This window comes from Squalius cephalus, assembly GCF_949319135.1.
Source record: "Squalius cephalus genome assembly, chromosome: 8".
NCBI classification, from domain to species: domain Eukaryota; kingdom Metazoa; phylum Chordata; class Actinopteri; order Cypriniformes; family Leuciscidae; genus Squalius; species Squalius cephalus.
This window is the reverse complement of record NC_137129.1, coordinates 38024276-38048673: the sequence shown is the minus strand read 5'-3', so window position 1 is coordinate 38048673 and position 24398 is coordinate 38024276. Positions and strand designations below refer to the sequence as shown.

General features: G+C 38.1%; 1 protein-coding gene across 4 annotated transcripts in view; it reads right to left on the bottom strand.

Moving 5' to 3' along the window:
* Positions 1 to 20863, bottom strand: part of map7d1b (MAP7 domain containing 1b) — a 41170-nt gene extending 20307 nt beyond the window's left edge. For 3 of the 4 annotated variants that reach the window (XM_079879666.1, XM_079879668.1, XM_079879667.1), the window contains exons 1-2: positions 20428 to 20774; positions 1176 to 1370 (exon numbers count right to left, since the gene is read on the bottom strand). In XM_079879666.1, coding sequence (XP_079735792.1) covers positions 1176 to 1370; positions 20428 to 20494 — 262 coding nt within the window. In that variant the 5' untranslated portion in view covers positions 20495 to 20774. Of the gene's footprint in view, positions 1 to 1175; positions 1371 to 20427 lie in introns of all 4 variants that reach the window. The other variant, XM_079879669.1, reaches the window with a different exon arrangement.
* Positions 20864 to 24398: the final 3535 nt, after the last annotated feature.

Below are 24398 nucleotides of genomic sequence, written 5' to 3'. Positions count from 1 at the left end.
CAGTAACAAAAACAAAAGCAACAGTAACAAAAACCTGTGTGATTCTAAGGATTAGAAGATTGAAAAAGGCAGCATAAATGACGACATTCTAAGTCAACTTTAAATGTAAAATGCTTCAAAAAGTGTAAAGTATGGCGCTTTTAATCTGATGAGAGCTGGTCGACATGATACCTAAGACATATGCTGAGTAATTTGTCTCTCAAGCTCCCCCTCTTCCTCATTTCTCTTTCCTGGTAAATTAGAGGCTTGTAACTGACATTTTCCATTTTCTTCCTGGCCTCAGGAGTGAGCTGATTCAATCAAGATAAGAGTGACTCCGGCTCTTTAACTGCAGAGATGGTTTAACCCACGGCATTGAAGAGAAATGTGGCGAGTCACACAGTCACAGGTAAAGGATGCTCAATTCAATTAAGACGCATACAACAGTTTTTCATCTATGCATTCTTCTTGTTAAGCACGTCCTCCTTGTAATGAAATATATATGCAACTCTTTCCCAGTGAATCGAACTGTTGCTATGGCAACCGGTCTGCCCCGCGCCCACCATCAAAAGGACTTGACTAAGCCTTATACACTCGAGACTGTTCGAGAACCCTCAGCGAACCTTCCCCAAACACACACACCCCAAGGTTCGCTCCCCGCTTTGATGCACGGCCATGCCGGGTTTCCACGTCTCGCCCTCTTCACAAACAATGACTTGGCTTGATGCCACGACCGTCTGATTAGGACGAATTTAGAAGGGTCTTTAAAAAGTCAGTCTGGTGGATGTTCACATGCATGAGGTTTACAATGCCGAGAGCGTGTAGATGGATTCCTCAAATACGTTTTCTTTTTTATTCTTCTGTTCATCCTTCTACTATATGAATTTTGTAAATAAATGAGTCAAAGTGGTAGTTGTGTAGACTGTCAATGGAGGGACAGAAAGCTCTCAGAGTTCATCAAAAAGATCTTCATTTGTGTTTCGAATATGAAGGGAAGTCTTATGGGTTTGGAACGACATGAGGGTAATTAATTACAAGAATTTTCATTTTTGGGTGAACTGTCCCTTCCACAATCACGTGCACGAGGCGGCCATTGTATGTCCACAAGACCGTAATGCATATGAATGGACATATCCAATAAACCAACACCAGAAAGCTAATGAAACACAGTTTTTGAGACACAGTCTTTTCAGTACCTTTTTTTGCCGGTGGGTTGGGACTGGATCCGGGTGTGCTGACTCTTGCGTCAGATCTGATTGGTTCTGTTTTTGAGGGAGGGTCTGTTATGAAGGACGAGTCTGTGACCGTTGTGTCGTCGGCTTTCAGGATCTCACTGTCCAGCTCATTCTCGTTCTGAAGAGTGCCACTCGTCTCTGGAGGAGATGTGAGAACTGAGAGAAAGAGAAAAAAAGAAAGAAAATGATTTACAATGAAGAGATAAAACAGAATGAGCTCTTTAGCGGATGAAAAGAAACTGGAAACAATGCACTTTCAACTAATCTTAGCCTGATATCATACAGTCTGAGTACAAGAACTTTAGCAAGAACTTCAAAAGGAATTAATTCTGAAAGGAATTAAATCTAAAGTCGTTTTTTATAATCAAATTTTGCAATATTAACAGTTATTTTCCGTTTATTACAGTGAAGCTGCTTTGAAACAATCAGTATTGCATAAAGCGCTATATAAATGTGACTTGACTATCATCATCATCATAAAAATAATACATATATATTTATTTATGTATAATTATTATTATATTATTTTATTATTGTTATTAACATTTTTATGTAGCGTATATTTCAGTTTTTTTCAATTTCTTTATGACGGAAATATAGTGGGTCAAATAAATACCACGGTTAATGTGGTGGGCAAAAAATATTTTTGCAAATTTGCTAAGCTTTTTGTTAATGCTATAGAATAAAGAAACAAAAAAAATGAATTATTGTTTTTGTGTGTTGCTAGGGTATTCTGGGTGTTTGATTTAACGGACGGTATGTGCTCGGTGGTTTCTTACAAGCCAAGTCAAAAAAGCCCTCCCTGATATTTTGGTCTCTTGTGTCCCTCCTTAAATCTCTATGGGACGTTGTTATGTGTTACATCATCTGCAAACTGTGCAAAGCAGTAATCATATGCAGATAACTATGGTTACCATCATCAGGAGATATATTAAACAACATCATGATTTTCAGCATAATTCCCTGATGACTACAGAACAATTTTAAGGACTTGTGTGTATCAACAAAGAATTTGCAGGAATGTTAATACAGTATTTTGTACGTGTCCAGCATGCAGACTGAGACAGTATCAGATTTTAACCTAGATTCACTGTGCAGAAATGATCTCGGCTTTCTCGCTAGCAAAACACCTCAACCCCATTAATAGGGCATTAGCATCCTGTTCACACTTTACTCATACGTAAAATATGCTGTGATCTCCCTCCCGCAGGATTTTCACAGGAGAAACACAGCAGAGAATCATTGGCCTCTTGTGTATCTCTTTTCTCTGAATATAAAGGTGTGGATGAGGCCAGGGGAATGACTCGCTACACTAATGTCAATATCAGCAGTATCAACATGCACTAGCCAAGCCACTTCATCGGGTCTTTAACCACCTTTCAACATAGTGCTTTCATTAGTTAAATGCAAGTCTTAAACCCTCCCCCATCCGCACCATAATGGATTTAGTGGCTTCTGGAGGATTAAACCGAATGCTATACTGTAGAAATCCATGACTGCAGTCCGTCAGATGAGTTTGGATAATGAGTTTGGCATGAATGTAATTAAATAACAGGATCAGTAGTGACTGCTCATTTAACAGCTGACTAAATATGTTTATTGTCTTAATATCAGATGCAGGGAAGAGCTTCAGACACTCTGAAGGTCCGCTGGCGCAGTGAGCCCCGCTGGAGAGGATATATGAAGGGCAATTAAAGAGCTGGTGGTCTCGAGTCAACAGCTTCATCTCGGTTTCAAATAGACAGTATATGTAGCAAAAAAGTCATTGCTAAAAAGTCATTTTAATTTGTAACACGGCTGAATGATGGGTACATGAAGAAACCATTTTAAAGAGCATCAAACGCTTCTATATCATGATCAGTATTGGGGGTAGAGCATTATAAGTAACGTGAGTTACATAATCAGATTACTTTTTTCAAATAACTATTAAAGTAACGCATTACTTTTAAATTTACAACAAAATATCAGTTACTTTTTCAAATAAGTAACAAAAGTTACTTTGTTTTCCCATTTATTGACTGACACCTATCCTTTCCCCATGTTGAGAGAAATCGGGAGTAAATGCAGAGGTGTTGTGTGCACATATTGGATCTAGACTAAGTGTGATCATGCATTTACTCATCTCACTCGCACAAAAACAACTGCTGTGTCGTATTCTTCTGCCATCCAGAGTGGCAGCACAGCTGAATGTTTTGTTCGAGCTGCGTCCTCTACTGTACAGGCGCGAATTTGCACAAGCCGAGTCCAGGGGAGAAAAGTAACACGAGAAGTTACGTAACGCATCCATAAAAGTCACTAAGTAACACAGTTAGTTACTTTTTTAGGTAGTAATGGAATATTGTAATGCATTACTTTTAAAAGTAGCTTGCCCCAATACTTATCATGTTCAATGTCTAATTTTTGCTCCACACCAAAATGATAGCTTATATCAGGGTTTCCCATGAGGGAGGACCGCAAGTAACAAGTACAACCATTTTTGTGACATATTTCCAAGTGAAAATGGATATTCAACAAGAAAAAATGTTGGATCATAAAAAGTAAACATTGAATACCAGAACTGATCAGGAATCGTTCACAGAAATGTATTAATAAAATAACTTGAAAGATATGCAAGATTAATTATGCAAATTAAATGAATGATTAAGAAATGCAAATTAAAATTTACTACATGAAAAAAATGCATTGTAGTCGAAGCCGATAGCCTTGTGGGCAGCACTCAGGCAAGCTTCAGGCGTCCCAAGTTCGAGTACTAGCTCATGGGCCTTTCCTGATCCCATCCCCGTTTCTCTCCCACTTCGCTTCCTGTCTAGTCTATACTATCCTATCCCAAAAACACCAAAAAATGCTGCAAAAAAGCATTTGTTAAATATCTACTTAAAAATTGACCGCTGACCTTGTGTCAATCATATCTATTGTGTCAGACCAAGTCCAAAATCATTATTTAAATGTTAAACAGTTGACTAGCATCTTGACCTCTGACCTCACAGGGTAAACATGAGGTCAGCATGTATATAAACATCCTGTTTCGATTAGAGGACACGTCTGTGTTTCTCCAGTTGTTTCTGGGGTCAATGAGGTTTGTGTCTTTGACTGTGCAGCTGTCGTCTTCTTAGGGCAGACCTCATGACAGGAAGACAAAAAGCTTGATTCCCTACAGAAGCAACTGCTGTTTAGAAGTGGAAAGAGAAAATCGCTGAGCTTTGCTACTGTAAATAACTCAGAGTAAAACATATGCCATGAAATAAAGTGCGCTGTTAGCAATTCGACCCCTTACAAACATTTAGCCACGCATCAAAGTCCAATGATAAGTGCCAGCTTCCCCTCCGTGCTCTTTTTAGAGGGAGTCAAGTTCCCATGTTCAGTCTGTAAAGGTTAGCAGCAGGGCAATGTCTCACCATCGAGACCAAGGGGACAAACTGTCTGCATCAACAAAGAAACGCCATCTGTCCTGGGAAAGACACAGAAAGTGTGCCATTTTTCTTCTGCTTAGAAACAGACATGCTCACACTAATCAGATGCTAAATTACTCTAATTTGGAGATGGAATTAATTAGTACTTCACAGAAGCAATTAGGCAGGCACATAAAGCATGTTAGATGTGAGATACCATAAGCAGACACTGATTTGTTATCAGAAAAATACAGCAAATTTAGGACGGAGATTTAATGTATCGGGAAATCTTTCAGGACGCCTACTGATCGCCAAAGTCAAAAGTTCAAATCTTCCTCATGAAAACAAGAGCAGCCTCTATAGTTATGATTTCCAATGATGCGTTAGACTTCCACAGAATTTGCACGATTACCTACGATATATTAAAGTACACATAAAATGGGTAATATGGGGGCTTGAAGTCATTTTGAGGGGCAGATTTTGAAATAAATATCAAATAAATGTAAAAAAAATAAAAAAATGAAAAAATAAATAAATAAATAGAAGCTTTAGTGCTCCCTGTGGTTTACCACCAAAAAGTTCAATGGTTTTATGTTTGAAAATGAAGAAATGAAAACAGCCATAAATATATACATAATTTAGCAATTTTACTATTATATTATATAGTTTTATCATTATATTATTTTTCTTAAATACTTTATTTTACAGTTAAATATTACAATAACAATATTATTATTTTTGTTTAATATTTTTATTTAGTAATAATAATATAAATATAATAATACAATTCATTATTATTATTATTATGCTATGGTTGTGGGCCAAATTTTGCTATAGGCCAAACATTTTAACTCGTAACATTTTACATTTAACACTTTAATTTTTATCCCCCCCTGTCACGGGGACACACAGGAAAATAGGTAGATCCAAAAGCAGTATGGCAGTAGTGGTTTATTAAAGCGTAATCCAACTCATAGTTGTCCAAGCAAGGTTCAAAATCCACGTTAGCAATCAAATACAAATAAACAAAACAAGAAACAGGCAGAAACACAGACCTCTGAAGTGTGGTGACAATATACAACGACTCCGTGATATGGACTGAAACAGACAGGGTATTTATACACAGAAACTAAACAATGTAATGGGAAACAGCTGCGTGCAATGATGAGTGATGAGAACAGACAAAGGATCGTGGGAAATGCAGTTCCAGAATGAATGGTGACAGTAAGGGAGAGAAACCTCTAGTGGACACCAGGGAACATAAACCAACACTGTGACACCTCCAAAAAAACCTAACAAAAAACCCACAAAATTGATTGTACTTTTAGGGAAACTGAATTATTGAAACCTCATTATATTAATTATAATGTTTCATGTTGTCTTATTCACCCATCAGCATGGCAACAGGAACAAATACGAAACCTCCTAAAATGCACTAGGAAAATGTAGAAAAGAGGTTGATACCAAGGTTCTGTGAGCTTGAAAGAGAAAGAAAAACTGCATGTGATCCAGGGATGAGACAATGTTTGGGCAGAGGGACAAAGAGATAAAAACAGCAGTAAACCCCGAGACTAAAGCATACACAGGGTTTAGGACGTGTCTGGGCAGATCATCTGAGACACAGCGAAGAATATCTCACTACAGTGACGAGAGGTCTGGCGTTTGTGGCAAAAAAGAGAAAGATCTCACTGACCTAACAGGCTTTGTGTTGCAATACATTTAGTGTTTCAGAGAAAAGGCCACAAGGAGGAATCTTCACCCTGATAATGTGATTCATGCAAGCAGTCCTATAGTCACAGCAGAGGGCATCACTGTCTCACAGACCTGACCGCAGTGAGCTAAACACACACCTGCGTATGAGTGTAAAAGTTCACGTGACGGGCAGACACTGATCTGCCAGGTCCACTGCAGCCCGATCGAGTTTCAACTCTAGCTCACAGTAAAAATAGACCCCACAATCCCTCATCAGCCATAAAAGGAGCTGAAACTCTTTAAAAATATATAAAAATATATATAGTAGAAATGCAAACTATAAAAACTACATCTTTTCATGGAAAACTCACAACCATGATAGGTTGTTGTGGGTGGTTGCCAAGGTGTTGCTATGCATTGTATTGCTATGTATTGCTAAGTTGTTGCTAAGTTGTTGCATTTTTTGTTAATTTAAATGAAGCTGAAATAAAACAAAATATAAATATCAAATGGAAAAAGTTGCAAAAATGAACTTGCAGCACTAAAATTACTAAGTGGAAATCAAAATAAGAACAAAAAAAATCAAAATAAGAACTAAAATAAAATGTAAAAATTATTTTATTTTTAAATAAATTAAAGCATTATAGTAATAAAAAACTAATAAAAATGACAAAAGCACATAATAAAATTACTACAAATTAAACTAAAATGAAAATTTAAAAATAAAAGCTAATGCAAAATATTAATAAAAAACTATAATATATGGCTCAGGTCTCTCCTTCATTGTCAGTCTTTGTGATTTTTTTTTACACCAGACATATTGTATTCATCCACCAGGCATAAAGCACACTTCTGAAAACTAAAAGCAGACATTTTCTAAACAGGCACCACAAAATATGGCTCTTTCAAATATAAATATAACAGAAATACGGCATCTGAGCAAAAGTCACACGACACTGTTTTGGGTCCTTATTGGAAAACTTCACAAATTAAAGGGGAACTTCACCGCCAGCAAAAAGGTCTTTCAGTAAAACCTGGCTGCCAGTAGAAAGGCGAAAACATTTTTGAAATCTGTGCTACATGACTAGAGAAAACAGAAAAAAAAATGTTTTTGTCTTCACTTTTGCCAAATAGGTAAGAAAACTTCAACACCCATTGCCGTCCAAGGCCACTCCCACCAGTCTGCTATGGATATGATTACCAGTCAAATAGTGCATTGCTTTAGTAGGAAATACTTCTTAGCAAACTTTTAGTCATAATGGTGTCGACTTGTATTGTTCCCATGTGCAAGAATTCAAATAATTATTTTCAGTTTTCAGTGAAGGAGTGAAGCGTGTTGTAGGCAGTGGCTAAAGTTTGCAAAGAGTACACCGTGACAGAAAATATGAAAAACCTGTGTGTTTGAGGTCACCATTTTAAACTGCATGACAACGAACACAGTGTTTTAGGCCAACTGAAGGAGAAAAACTGAAAGAAACTGCCGTTCTATCATTTCCGTGAGATGTTTCTCCTAAAATTCAATAGGAGAATAAAAATAGAAATTAGACAACTAATGACATAGGGCTATAAAATACATAACTCAGACCATTTATTCTTAACTTTATGAAAAAAATTGAATATATATTGAAATCAAGCAAAACTGAGCACGATTTTGAGATCTCTTCAGAAACTCAAGTGAAGACACTGTCCATTTGTTCTCCATTAAATCTCACTCCTAGAGGAAAAAATCGACACATTAACAAGATCCTATTCGTATTTTTTCCTTTCCTACACGTGGTTATCTCTGAAAACCCTGATGCTTTAAATACACAGCTGTAAATGCACAGTTCTGTGTTTTTTGCACTAGTGTGAAGGGCTTTACAGACACAATGGTGTGAAGTGGGTCAGCGGCCCGTCCATGGCAGAGGGAAGTCACAAGGCTGAGTGGATCTGGGTCAGCCGGACCTCAGGCATGTGTGGCATGCGTCTCTACAGTCTGTGTGGATGGCAACAGAGAACAACACAGGCACACGACCGTCAGAGAGCAGCGGCGCAGATAAACAAGGACACAGAATATTTCTTCTACTGTTTACACTTGAAAATGCCACAAATACGTATTGCTAATAATTTAATTGTACGTGTCCTGCAGCTGATAAACTTCATTTCAGTCTTTCCACATGGATCATTCTCAGGAAACGCTGTCATTTTTGCCTATTTGTGTCACAGTGACTTAATGCTGATCTATAATTAATAAGATCACAATATAAGATCCCACTGAGTCAAATTTAGTACCGATTAGAAAATAATGCACAATAAATAAGACAAATAAAAGCTTACACACTTCTGCCCTGTTAGACTCAAAAGTTGGAGGGGAAAATAATTTTGATCATCCTTTTTTTTGGGAACAAAGAACAAAAATATTGACTGTGAAAAATGTGATAATATTTGCTAGGTTATTATTAACTATTTAGCATGACCTTCAGTCACGCATGTAAGCATGTTTGGAGACAAAAATGTTATACACTAGAGTTTGAAGTTTGGGGTCGAGAAGATTTATCTGAGAAATTAATACTTTTAATCAGAATGGATGCATATATTTGATTAAAAGGGACAGTCAAGACATTTATAATGCTACAACAGATTTCTATTTCAAATAAATGCTGTTCCTTTGAACTTTCTATTCATCAAAGAATCCTGAAAAAACATTTGTACCACGCTTTCCACAAAATATATGAAGCACCACAACTGTTTTCAACATTGGCAATAGTCTGAAATGTTTGAAAAATGATCATATTAGAATGATTTCTGAAGGATCATGTGACACTGAAGACTGGGAATTCACGTTTGCATCACAGAAACAAATTACATTTTAAAATATATATAAAAATATATTCAAATAAAAAACAGTTATTTTAAATTGTAATAATATTTCAAAATATTACTCATTTTACTGTATTTTTGATCAAATAAATGCAGCCTTGGTGAGCAGAGGAGACAAAAACTTACAAACCCCTAACTTTTGAAGGGTAGTGTATTAATATTTTTCCATTACAACAAGGCACACAAAGTGATACTACCAGAATTTACTCCATTCAAATAACTACTAAGTAAATTGAATACTAAGAATTTACTGGTAACAAAGAACAGTTTATGAATAATCTTCCTGAAAATTTCAGGAACAAATAGCACCATTTCTTCAGAATGACCCAGTTATACTTCTGATACAGAAGGAATAAACATGTGAAAATGTGTATATTTGATGCTCCAAATAAAGCTGGAATATGACATGATAAAGATCTCAGTGTTTCAGTAGCTCTGACACAAAAACAGACTTACTTTAAAATAAAGAAGAAACTCTGCAGCAAATCACTGTGCTACCTAAACCATAACACCTGTTTCTACATGCCTAACACTGAACATCTGTATTGTTATATGGTCTTTGCCATGTGACGTGGCTAAGCACAAAATTGAAGATAACTTCAAAAGCAATGCAAGTAAAAACATTCACAGCACTAGAAATACAAAACAGAGCAATGAAAGCAACAGAATTACGTTTCTCTTGGGGTTCTTCTGAAGCATCCAGTGGAGTGGCAGCAATCTGTCTCGCTGATCAACATGCTGGATAAACTGGGTTACCCACATCTGCATTCACACACACACACACACACAGACAGAGCCAGAGGAGTGCTGGAATCATCCAAACACTATTAATATTTCAACAACCCTCTGCATCTCTCCCCCTCAGTGAAGTCAGACACTTGCACAAATGGAAACTCAGAAACGGCCTATATCTTGATATATGACTGTGAGATTGTAGGGCAAGACCGACTTAACGGCTAAAAGGTGTTCTTCAAACTAGACAGCTCATGGCACAAAACGAAATTATTCTCAATCCAACAATAAGAACCTGAACGGTTTCCCCGATTACAGACACAACAAACAGAACAACGGCGAGCGTTTTAAACCACGACACCCGTAAGCGTTATAGTATTGCATCATTTGCTAACTGGTCTCCAACTGAGACGCTTCGTGCTTGTTTGGTGTGTGATGATCAAGATCAATCATCTAGAAATAATCAGCATCAATAAACACTTCATCTCATTCAGGGCACAATGATACTCAGAATACATTGTATTTTATATTTCAGAATATGTCATTTTTCAACAGTTCTTTGTGTTTTTATGTGTTTTTTTCCCAGCAAACGTCCAAAAGCCTTGACCTCAGATCAGTAAAAACGAGATAAGCCGCTTTAAGTGATTTTTATCCTTCTATATTAAAGCTGCCCTTGAGTGGTTTAATGGAAAGAGCATCCAGATGTATATGCATGCTTAAACTGTGCGTTTATGTGTGTAGACATAAAGGATGTCTTATGTGTGTGGACGTGAAGGATGTCGGCACAGTGACTTTGTTTATATGTGCAGTGACCCACATCTATCCGTCTACATGTTATGGCAGCTGCCTTCAGCCACATATATGAAATGTCAAAGGGTTTACTTTCTTAGTAAATGTTTCTGGACTTACTGCTTATTTAAATATATGCATTTGGCAGACACTTCTATCCAAAGCAACTTACATTGCATTTAAGCAATACATCTTTTTCAATTCATGCATTTCATTGGAATCAAACCCATAACCTTGGCATTGCTAGTGAGATGCTCTACTGTTCGAGCTACAATGTTATCACACAGAATAAAGTTGTCTGTCTTTGTAATCTTGTAAGTGCAACATAATACAATATACACAATATTAAGTAAACCTTCACTAAAATTCCAAGTGGACTTCTGAGAAATAAAAAGGATAGATTGACCCCTTAAAAATCCCATGCGCAAGGGTTCAGAATCATTTTAAAGAGCCGTGCACAAAACAGCATTTATGTCCTCGCCCACACACAACCATTTCTACCGAAAGCTCAACACATTTCATCAGAATGTTTTGGCTTATTCAATGTTTTCTGCTAACAACAAAAGTGCAGTACTCTCAGCTCTGGCCAACCCATGTCATGGGCGAACGAAAATGAATTGAAAACAATCCGTTCTTAAAGGTGTCATGAAATCACAATCCACTGAGGAGTGAAATTGACAAAAAAAGCTCACCAAGGCTGCATTTATTTGATTAAAAATACAGTAAAAACAGTAATGTTGTGAGATATGATTACAGTTTAAAAGTCATTTTCAGCATCATTACTCCAGTCTTCAGTGTCACGTGATCCTTCAGAAATAAATATGCTGATTTTCTGCTCAAGAAACATTTATTATTATTATCAATTTGCAAAACAGTTGCAGTGATGATTCTTTGATAAATAGAATTCATTCTGTGTATGTGTAAAGTTTTTTAAAAAAACTGTATCATTTCCATTTGAATGATAAAAAAAAAAAATGGAAATAATAATTAAAATTTATAGACAAAAGAGGTGAAATTAATAATATCATGTGATACTAGCTTTATACAAGCTATATATTTTTTTACTGCAGAATTTGCCCTACGACAAAAGTCATGTTACCCGAAATTAGTCCCAGAGAGAGAATCGTGCCCCAAATCATACACTCGCGTTTAAATTCATGCAAACAATGAGAAAATGTACGACAGGGGTGTAGAGGAGTGTATATCTGGGACTGTCCGTGTCATGTCTAGCTGTCTCTGTGCACTGAAGCAGAAGAGGACAGATATAAATATGTAAAACAGAGCAAACTGATGCTGTCTGTCATAACAGCTGATCCTGGCAGAAGTGTCAGAGTAAATGCTCTCTGACATATCACAGTATTAAACGGCTTTTGAAAGTCATAATAATGAAAACCAGTGAAAATGACTGTGAATCAGATGGTTAGATTTCTGGACGTCAGGTGTTTTGATTCTGTAAACAAGAGGATGAATAAAATGAACAATACACCTTATCACCTTGAGCAAACCGCTTCAGAAAGGTCAAATTACTCCAGGTGCACCCTACAATTAGAGCACTGTAATCTGTTTTAGAGTAAAGTACCTGCTAAACAAAAAGCAATTGTCCAAATGCAGCCAAACAGAGCAAAAAGCGAAGTGTTTAGGAGGAAATGGCCCTGTAATTCCCTGCACGCTCCTTCCATTAGGAGCCACTTGATGCCGAGGTCATTTAATGGAGGACGGACAACCTGTCTCTCCCAAGCCAAGATGAATGCGGAAATGACACCGGCCACCATGACTCGATATTTAAAACATAAAAACAGAAGATCAGGCAGCGTTCAGTGAAGAGCAGCTAATATTACATTCATCATATGACCGTGTCTATAAATATTCAGACACACTTGGGGGAAAGTGTTAATCAGCCGTCCTGCTGCACATGCTGTGGCGACACAAGAATCGTTTTGAAGGTCACCAGAAGCAGATGTGGGAACATCAGGGAAAGAACCCAAGAAATTCTGAGTCATGTGACTCATTCCCAGCAGGAAACGCCTTCTGAGATCACGACACATGCTGCAGACTCTCTCCCACCACATCATAATAGATGTTTCTCTTAGCAATTGCATAGAGCATCTGTTTTAGATTATATTACGACTGCTGAAACACTTTAAGGTGTGGCAATGCTGTTTCTAGATCAGTGTTATGTGGCAATAATGATGAGCAAAGGGGCCAACGCACTTGTGCAGCTGCGGAGCTAATATTAGTAGGCCAGTTCTGTGACCACACTTGAGTGGGACAGGCGACAGACGGGGTGTGCGAACACACACACAAGCACATGCTAACGACTGTTTTCTCTTTCTTAAACACTCATGTCTCTCGTCAAAGACGCACTGATGGCTACAGCTGCTGGTGAACCAGTTGAGACTTCATATGCACCACACAAAGTTCATGCCAACAGCCTTAGCATACACTAAACAACAGCATCTGACACTAACACACACTGTGTTCAACATATACAATGTTTTTTGCTTTTGTTTTTTCTTAGTGTGAAGAACATCACGATAATCCAAAGAACCTTTTACACTTTAAAGAGCCTTTTGCAGAATGGAAAGGTTCTGTGGATGTTAAAGGTTCTTCATGGAACCATTGATGTCACTAAAAAAACGTTATTTTTAAGAGTGTAGAACACTGAATGTCGCTTCATTTACATCAAATACTTTATATTTAAAGGGGGGGGTGAAATGCTATTTCATGCATACTGAGTTTTTTACACTGTTAAAGAGTTGGATTCCCATGCTAAACATGGACAAAGTTTCAAAAATTAAGTTGTACATTTGATGTAGTATTTCTGTGCCAAAAATTCTCCTTCCGGTTTGTCACAAGTTTCGAAAAGTTTTTTTCGAGTATGGGCCTGTGTGACGTCAGATGGGGCGGAATTTCCTTATCCGGGTCCTAAGGGCACTTCTCCCGGAAGGGCGCGCGCGCACCCGTACACCAGAGCAAGAGAGCGAAAGCAGTACGCCCAACAAAGCGCTCTGCTCGGCTTTAGCACAATGTCAAAGAAAGAAGTGTGTTTTTGGTTGCCAATGCCAGGGCAAGACAACCCTGCACAGATTCACAAAGAACCCAGCGTTAAGGGACCAGTGGATGGAGTTTGTTTTTCCAGAGCATCAACGGAGTTGTGCAAGTGTTCTTGTTTGTTCCCTGCATTTCGACGATGATTGTTTTATAAACAAGGCGCAGTTCGACGCCAGATTTGCAGATCGTCTAATGCTTAAGGATGGAGCAGTCCCAACGATAAAGGTTCACGGTCGTGCATTGGAACCGGAGGCGGTGAGTAAAACTGCTTCAAATGTCTCTGTGTGTTGTTAGCTATCGGCGCGTTAGCACAGCAAGTAAACAGCGCTCGTGATTCTTTAGCTCCGCCCACACGGCACGCCTCCAGCCGCTGGTTTTTTTCCGGAAAGACTCGGTACAGCCTATCTTTCTTTTATAAATATAATAAAACTAAAGACTTTTTGGAGATATGAAGGATGCAATACTACTCTATAGGTACTCAAGATTAACATGAGATTGACTGAAACTGAGTGTTTCACCCCCCCTTTAAATAATGCAAATAAATTTTCAATCTGAACAATTATGGCTGTTACTTAAAATTAATAAAATAAACATCACAATGCAATAGCATCTGTAAATAATACACAGTAGGCTTTGAATAAAAAATAAAACAAAATATTATATTATTAAATGTTAAGTATCACAAAAAACAAAAACAAACAAACAGAGGAATTCACTACAGGCCCATTTTAAATATCTGCAATGTCATTGTCTAAGTCCTGGTTAATTTCTGACCCTGATACAAAAAATTCATAGAAAGTTCCAAATAAAACCACATTTACAAAATGTTTTCTTTTCACCTCTCAAATTTAAACAAATGTTTGATAAAAGCAATAAGCCATTAAAGGATGTGAAATAGATCATTATATATATAAAATGAAACCATTTGATATTCCCACAGTTAAGATGGTTTTAGGCATTGTGCTTTTCCAAACAAAACTTAACTCTGGTAAAATCACCTTTTAAGCACAACCTGTAATGGCTTATTGTTTTATTACAGTAAAATACTGTTGGACACAATAATCAGAAAAACTAATAAATATTTTAATAGTCCAGGACTCCAGGCACACCAGAGTCTCAACAACCACACTTTATTGATTCGACATAGAGACCACCAACCCTGTAGACAAGGCGTCAAAAAATAAACAGAGCCCACGGACCACTGGAGTAAACTCTAAAAGTTCACTTCAACAAAGAAAACACTATGTCAGAGGATTTACAGAGCAAAAGAAAGCTTTGAAAACCAGCAAGAATGTTAAATTCTCCACTATTCTGTAGAAGTTTAGGAGATTACAGAAGTCTGAAAATCCCTTTTGGTCTGAAAGGATGAAAGAAATCAAACCAATGTATTCTAAACTGAAAGTGCTGAGTAACGTTTGCTAGAATGCCACAAGCTTGAATATAATGGACTCTGGGCATTTCTAATTACAGAAAAATTAACTGCATTTCTGCATAAATTAGCATATTTAACCACCGTTTACAAACATTCTCTCAGCACACCAACAATGAAATGCATTATTCAGAAATTATTCAAAGTTTGACCTCATTTTCAGATCTCTGTGTTGGTAAACACAAATTCATTACGGTTCATTTCAAATCTTCTGTCCTTGAGGAGATCCTGTTTTCTCATGTTCTGACTCAAAAGGAATTCACACGCCCCGCTTACGTAAGACGGAGACAGATTTCCACTGTTTTCCTGCCGCCAAGAGAAGTCATTGTGCAACAGTGAAGACTTGATCTAATCACACAAATTCTCACTTTGTTTGCATTTCAGCTTCTGCGACAAAACAGTTTTGCCAACAAAAACATGATCCTGACTTCCACGGCCCTGCAGACGCCACACCTCATCATTGAAGCAGAAGACGATTAATCTCTAATTTCATAGTGCACACTGGCAGTTTAAAAAAGAAATGCTTTTGATCTAAAACATCAGTGCACACCATCATTATGAGCTTTAGGGTAAACAGAGCGCGGAGTGGAAAGAACTGCCAAATGATGGCGTATCTCCATGTTAAAATGACTTCATTGTCTGCCTATTGCTGCTTAAGGTTATTAAGAGGTCATTGAAAAGTCTGTTATTGATGTTAGAGGAAAGAAGGACATCCAGGTCATCTAGTGTCCAAGTAGAGCCGGATGTGCATTTCCTAAACTTCCCACGGTTGTATAAAACTAAAGCAGAATGCAAAAATTGGACTCTATTAAACATCTCTCTTGTTTGACAACTCAAATCATTGTGGATCTCTGAGGTTATCTATATGGATAACTTATAATTAAAGGGATGGTTCACCCAAAAATGAAAATTCTGTCATAATTTACTCACACTCATTTTGTTCTAAACTCGTAAGACTTTTTTTTTCTTTTCTTTTTTTCAGAACACAAATGAAGGTCCTCCCTATAGCAAAGTACGCAAGTTGCGTAGGGCCCCAAACCCTGCCATTTGCTCTCAAAGATGATTTAATGCCTATAGGACTGTGTGATTAATATCATTTTTGATTTTTGCTTCCAAAGATTATGAAAACATTATGCCACATTCCGTTCCTTTCCTTTAAAGCCTTCCTACATATTATACAAATAAGTTAAATCATGTAACGTGTAATATACAGTCTCCTGCCGGACTTGCACTATACAATTTTTTCTTTTTTAAATCATATTGAGCAGCGAAGGAGGCTTTCTGTGCACGAGCTCTGAGATGGAGCAAAACCTGGACAAGTATAGTCTACTCTGAGCTTCAGGCGTTTACTTAACTGGACAAAAACACACATAAATATGTAGGAATGTGTCCAAATGAAATGCTTGTCAATAGCTTATATTAGATGTGTGCATCTTACTGCTGCTGTCTGTCATTTATTGTTCATAAAACAACAAAAAGAAGAGAGAATCATTCACTGCTCTTCACTGAATAACTTAGATTTAACAGGAATCAATGTATATTTAATTCATACCGTGAATCCTATGCAGTGGTTTCTTTTTTACATTTGATTACTTTTTTCAATTTCTGTATTGTAAACTATTATTTTTAGAGATGTTTCATTTGTATCTGTTTTATATTGTATTTGTCCTATTGTTTGTCATTTTCTTCTTTTTTGTTGTATTACTGTTTCACCTGCTCTATAAAAAAAATAAAATAAAAAACGGTTCAAGAGGTTGGGGGTCATTTTGGGTTTTTTATCAATGCACTGACAGTCACAGGGGACCCTTAAAGTTTTGCTTAGGGCCCCCAGAAGTCTAGGGCCGACACTGGGGTGAACAACTGATGACAGAATTTAGTAACTTTAGAAGTAACTTCTTAACTATGAAATATTGTACTAAACACTGACAATGTATTGATTTACTAGTGCACTGAAGAAACCAGAAACCAAAATACTGATCTGCAGAACTTACAATGAAAAACAAGAAGACTATACAGTCAAAAAATCTCATATAAAGAGGAATTTTTTAAAGACTGAGGATAATAACAATGCGTTTCTAGTTGGTAAGATGGTCTGAATGGTTGCTATCTCATAAGTCTTGCAAATTCAATCTCTGATATTAATTCAGCAAATGAATATTATTAGAAAACATACTCTGTCCATGTAATCCAAGCTGTTTCCGGGCAGATTTTACAGCTCTCTCTAGTTCTCGTCTTTTTTTTGTCTCATCTTGTTGCTCTTCCGCCCACATAAAACTTCAGATTCAAGCCTCTGGAAACAAACATCTCACATTCAAATGAAATCCTTCCATGCTGCTGCTTCCCTGCTCTCTCTATTCCTTCCTCCTCCCTTTCCTTTTCCGTCTTCCCACACGGTTATGACAAGCAGCCCTTGCCAAAGATACCTCCAGAAATAGAAGTCATCCCCTCATTACTTGGTCTACTTGTATAACAACATTGGAAAACAACACACTTACTTACTGCCATGATGTATTCAACATAAAATCCTACAAAATCTGGTGATATGCCACAAACTACTCATTTTTCCACTGAAAGCAGAAGTAAAAATGTCTTGCGTTTCTTGGATCTATATTTATCATGGGAAATTTTGGTTATGACAACAATTGGTATGATTTGGCAATTTAGATGATTAAAATCTATGGAAGCTTTTCAGGTTATTTAAACTGCTTTGCTTTAGACAGAATTTTTTTAAAGCATGCTTTTTTTTTGTTATAGCAGTATGTTGGGTAATATTATTATGAAATTCTATGTATGAAACCTGTCGCAAGAATCCTGTGCAGTCTTGCTGAGCTGGCCACTTTGGCCAGATATTGAAATTTCCAACCCTCCAAGACCTCTTGGAAAAAAAAGCAGGAAATATTTCGTCAGTGACTCTGAGTGTCTGAGAATGAGAATATCCACGTCATACATTACTAACATAGACAAAAGCCTTCAGCTTGAAATAAACCTCACAAATATTCTCAACTGGGCTTACTCTTAAAAATAAAGGTTCTTCAGTGGTTCTGCACTTTCTCAAGAGACATTTTGGCTGTACGGATGAACATTTTTATTGCAAATTCTGCTGATTTAAATACGTCACCAAAATAACGTTAGCTGACGAACATAGCTATTTTGTTAAAATTGCATACGTTTAATTATAAATACAATCCTAGTGAACTAGAGAATGAAATGTTGAAGGTTCTCGTCTGGCATAAGGCTCTAAAATCTTCTTGGTTTTTATTGCAAGACAGCAAAGATATATAAAAGAACAAAATCAAGATCTCAATGTGCAGTGTACAGAAAATGTCTTCGAATGTGTGAGAGAGAAAACCTGGCAGTCTTTGTAGAGAGAACCGTACCGTCTCATCTGTGATGATGGGGTAACAGTGTCCTTTTGAACAAGTTCAGTCTTGAAGAGTCTTAGTCCAGTGCCCAAAACACTCACTACAAAGCAATCAATGTTGCTGGATTCTCTGACCTCTCTCTCTCTCTCTCTCTCTCTCTCTCTCTCTCTCTCTCTCTCTCTCTCTCTCTCTCTCTCTCTCTCTCTCTCTCTCTCTCTCTCTCTCTTAGACTGCAGGACAAGGCCTCCATCAGAACTGATAATAATAACGCCACACTGCTGTGACTCAAATAGCTGAAGGTGTGAGACATACAGCTGCCACTGATCTAGAATCAGCTTTACATTCACAGGATGTGAATAACGGATACCAGAACAACATGTGGGAGGAACCAGATCAGAACTGAATGGTCCTTTAAAAAGAAGGAATGAGGCTATTAAAGGGCTACAAGAATATTATATTATATTATATTATGGGAGCTTTACAATGTAACATTCATCATCATGGTTGCTAGGCTGAAACTTATGGCTCAGGACAAAAATGAAGAGAACGAGGTCTGTTTTTAACACAGTCATCACATAGGAATGCATTTACACTACTGAGATTCCTCCTCTTTTGCACATTATTATCATTTAGGGCCGCACAAGTGTACATGTGGTATGCCAGCTCAAAACACCCTTTTTGAATTTTACATTTTAAATCCACCAGGCGAATACTAAGAGACAGGAATGTGCTGCTCTAACTTAGATCTTGTGAGATAATGACTAGGATGTTTTCTTAGCATAACACACACACTGATCTACTGGCATTAGTCTACCTGCAAGCACACATCTGGAAGCTCTGACCTTGCCATTAACGGTGATTTATGAGAGGACTCTAGTGAAACCTAAAGGATTGCATCCTATTTCAAAAGACCTACAGTGCATTATGACAAGAACCTGAGGTTAAATGATGTGCTGAAGGACACAATAGCTGTAGTTCACGAATCACACCTAATGGAATTTGAACCTGCAACCTCTGAGTTTAAACCACAGATCTATAACAATTATACAGAATCCATTTAAATACGATTCAATGCACAATTATAAACTAATTTCTCTCTTTCATGTATAAGAAAATTAGTACAAATGTATCTGCATGAAATGCAAGAGATGTTATTTGACACAGACTATTAATGCACATCATAAAATACATTTTTTTTAATCAGTATCTTTGTCTTCTTATTAAAAGATATTAGATGAATAGTATATGTATTTTTCTTACCCACTGGCAAATACCTTAATCTTGTATTTTTATATATTTTTACTTGCAAACAATATAAGAATGGTAGTTGCTAATTGCAGGATCACATTGAGTGCTGTATCATGAGCGGGATGGTTAATGATGATGGCAAAAAAGCTGTGAGCTTTCATTTTGTGCTGGATAATTACTGTAATAGACAGTAGGGGGTAAACAGTCGTGCGCGTGGTTGTTTTTGCGCACACCGGCACTGCGCTTAGACCTATGAAACCTCTTAATAAACGCACTGATGTTTTTTCCCCCCTGGAGACATAGTAATGATCAAATGAACAAAACGACGTATATATTGTCCGAATCATGTTAGGGACAACAAATTAACAGCGTTCACGATACACGACAAATTTTCCTCACAGAAATGCGAATAACCGCTATCCAGGTCACGCGCAACTGAGCCGCTACTTTTATCGTTTTTTAATGACAGGCGGCACAGAAACATCCACCTTTAACATATTAATAGGGTCATACAGTAAATAAAAACTATAAAATGACAGAAATTGTGCGTACATACGAAGACCACCCTGAAATATTCAGTGTCCTTTGACAACCCGTGCGTTTATCCAGGGTTTCATGGACATTGTGTTCGTATTTCTTAATTTCAGTTGTAGGCTACATACCTTTGTCTGACAGCGTCAGTTTTTCTTCAAAGCTGCTCTCTAGAGCCTTGTTCTCCATTTTGTTCATGGTTTGTAGTCAGTCATTCCATTACAGGGTCCAAAAGAGACGCGTAAAAAGAGGAACTCCCAGTTTTGAACACACACGAATGCAGTAGCCCTTTAAATTTGACCAGTAACAAACAGTTGCGCTCTATTAAAAGAGAAAACCGATCGATGATTGATTAAATTCGCTATTCCTACTAATTTGTGTAATCTCAGCTGTGAAAACTAAAGACAGAAGAAGAGGGGGGCCCAGGTCCAGGGCCCTGCCCACCACACAGCAGCCGTTCGCCGAATACAGCTTCTCAATGCGGGACGGTCTGTGCCTGTCCACTGGACCGTACCATTGACCTGCATGGGGGACACTGACACACAGTTACCACGTTTAAAAAGGCTTCTCGTGTTTATATAAACTATTTCTGGTTGTATATGTCTAATTTACTTCAATAAGCGAAGGAAAATACTGGAGTCTGCTCACGTGCTGTAAAGAAAAAGGTAGTTTTGTTGGTTTTTTCAGCATGGCTCCCCCTGCTTTCTAAAAGCTGGATCTGCGGCAGAAGGATGGAGGGACACACGTCCTTTAACGCGTCCCACTGGAAAACTGAGGTGGATCCCATATTTTAGAAGTCATCCAACATACATTATGACTGGTGGGCCTGCAAACGCAACATGTGATTACAAGAGTGATTTAAAAAAAAAAATTTTTTTAAAAAACATATAATACATTTGAGCATTTAGCTGAACAATTGTTCTGTAAAAATGCTTACTATTTTAATAATAAGTAATGAAGGTAATTTTGGATATATAGATGTTGGCAGTTTGGGGAGCGAGTTGGCAGTGTCTAAGGTTTTATAGTTTCAAAAGGGATTATGATATATGATTAAATATACTAACGAATGTGTTGCTCATTTAGCCTACTTCTTTTACACAAAGGCTACAGGTCAGCTTTATATAGTTCTCAAAAAACAACAACAAAGATTGCTCTTAAATTATAAGCAGGTTGCCTTATATCTCGAACTAACTAATCAATTCATATTGCATTTATTTAATTAAGTACCAGGTCTGCCTTGAAACTAGTCGTAGCAAACTGATAACATTATTATTTCTCTTAAAAAACATCAAACATCACATTAAATTACATTTTAATAAAAAAAAATGTTGTTAGAACTACAGTTAAAGATGTACTAAAGTGAACCATGCCCAAGACACAAATTATAATAATTAATAAAAGACCCTCAGACCCTTCTAACTGACACCACAACAATCTGAGACTGCTGGAAATGTCATTACGGTTCCCACAGGATTGGGTCATGTGTAAGCAAATGTGAGGCTGGTCTTATTTAATACTTTAACTAGAGCATTTAAGAGTTGAAATCAGGCCATGATAGCAGCACGGAGTAAATCAGCCATCTGGTACCACTGATATAACCCAGCCAACAATACCAGCACTGAACTAGTGGAGCATACCTGCATTAAACCACTTACATTTGTGTGAGTCAGCAGCATTTCCAAAACAAAAATGGTCAAATGGATAAAAAAAGACACACAGACATCAGAATGCAGCCAAAGCAGACATAAAAAAATAACACAGAGGTCAAAAACCGCATGCAACGCAGTCATGAGGAGAGTTTTCTCAGACTGCTTTCAGTCCATGCTTGCGGGTATTTTGAGTTAAATGTAGATCCAATCAGTCATGAGTTAAACAATTGAGATCTGTAGAGCGCAGAACCCTGGGGATGTGTATCCGGTGTCATCGCACACTCGTTACGTACCCTTCCTAAAATCATCTGTTATGTCTCGCTGCTATGGAGAACAGCACATATGTGATAAAAGAGGCTTTGTTGAGTCATATAGGTGAGAATGCGGTCAGGTTAGTCTTTACTGGACGCCACCAAACCAGAAAACAGATTCATTTAGCTGACGCTATAAGCAACTTACAAATGTGATTCATCTTAAATCAGGGTTTAATTATGAGTAGATACTGATGGGTTTTATATATATGTGCAGTGATTTGTAAAGATTTCACATAAAAATTTTCTTCTAATGTGGTCAGCTAATAAACCCAAAAGAGAGGCAGAACTACAGGTAAAAGAGGTTAGACAAAATCTGAGGTATTTTGTTATCTACCCAACAACTACATGCACCATCGTCACTGATACGAAGGGCAAATCTGATGATGTTTCCCAAATGACATACACTACTAGTATGTACTACATACTCTGTCTAGTGTATACATTTATACCGCTACATAATTAAAATGGTGCAAATTAAGTGCGCGAAGGGTCCAACATTCCTCACTTCGTTTTTCTGGTTAAATAAATGCATCATCCAGGTATTTGACGTACACTTCTAATTGTTTGAATTTTCATTGTGAACACACTACTCACACTATTTTAGTCTACAAAATGGCATAGTGTATATGTGAATTGGGATGCATCTGGAGTATAATGGAGTTTTTGGATGTGCTTTTGAAGAAGCCCAAGCCTGTTGGCGTCTCCTTGTGCACCTTGTGCATTTTGCATTGTTCTCAGAAGTGGCCGTCTGTCATCTACATGGGCGGATGAAAGTCTACACAGGCCCCTAGGCTCAGGGGTTTCTAGATTCCTCAACAGAATGTTGGTAAACAGACAGTTGACTTATGGAAGTCAATGGCTATTGCAACTGTCTACCAACATTCTTCAAAATATCTTCTTTTGTGTTCAACAGAAGAAAGAAATTAATACAGGTTTGGAACAACATGAGGGTCAGTAAATGATGAAAGAATTAAACATTTTGGGTGAACCATCCCTTTAAGATGAAAATCGAGCAGTTAAAAAATGATTTGCCAAATGGCAAATTTGAACATACAGAAAAGTGAGTAACGACGTATATATTGGGCTATTGTTCATAAAAAATTAGATCCATCCATCTTCTTCCGCTTATCCGGGGCCGGGTCGCGGGGGCAGCAGTCTAAGCAGAGATGCCCAGACTTCCCTCTCCCTAGACACTTCCTCCAGCTCTTCCGGGGGGACACCGAGGCGTTCCCAGGCCAGCCGGGAGACATAGTCCCTCCAGCGTGTCCTAGGTCTTCCCCGGTGGGACGCGCCCGGAACACCTTCCCGGGAAGGCGTCCAGGAGGCATCCGGAACAGATGCCCGAGCCACCTCAGCTGACCCCTCTCGATGTGGAGGAGCAGCGGCTCTACTTTGAGCTCCTCCCGAGTGACCGAGCTCCTCACCCTATCTCTAAGGGATCGCCCAGCCACCCTGCGGAGAAAGCTCATTTCGGCCGCCTGTATCCGGGATCTTGTTCTTTCGCTCATGACCCAAAGCTCATGACCATAGGTGAGAGTAGGAACGTAGATTGACCGGCAAATCGAGAGCTTCGCCTTGCGGCTCAGCTCTTTCTTCACCACGACAGACCGGTACATCGACCGCATTTCTGCAGAAGCTGCACCGATCCGTCTGTCAGTCTCCCGTTCCATCCTTCCCTCACTCGTGAACAAGACCCCAAGATACTTGAACTCCTCCACTTGAGGCAGGAACTCTCCACCAACCTGAAGTGGGCAAGCCACCCTTTTTCGACTGAGAACCATGGCCTCGGATTTGGAGGTGCTGATTCTCATCCCAGCCGCTTCACACTCGGCTGCAAACTGTCCCAGTGCATGCTGAAGGTCCTGGTCTGATGGGCCCAGCACGACAACATCATCCGCAAAAAGCAGAGCCGAAATCGTGTGGTCCCCAAACCTGACACCCTCCGGCCCCTGCCTGCGCCTAGAAATTCTGTCCATAAAAATTATGAACAGAACCGGCGACAAAGGGCAGCCCTGCCGGAGTCCAACATGCACCGAGAACAAGTCTGACTTATTGCCGGCAAAATTAGATGGACTACTTTAATGGTACTTTTTTGGAAAACTGGTGAAATTCCACTTTCATTGTGTGCAATCATCTTTT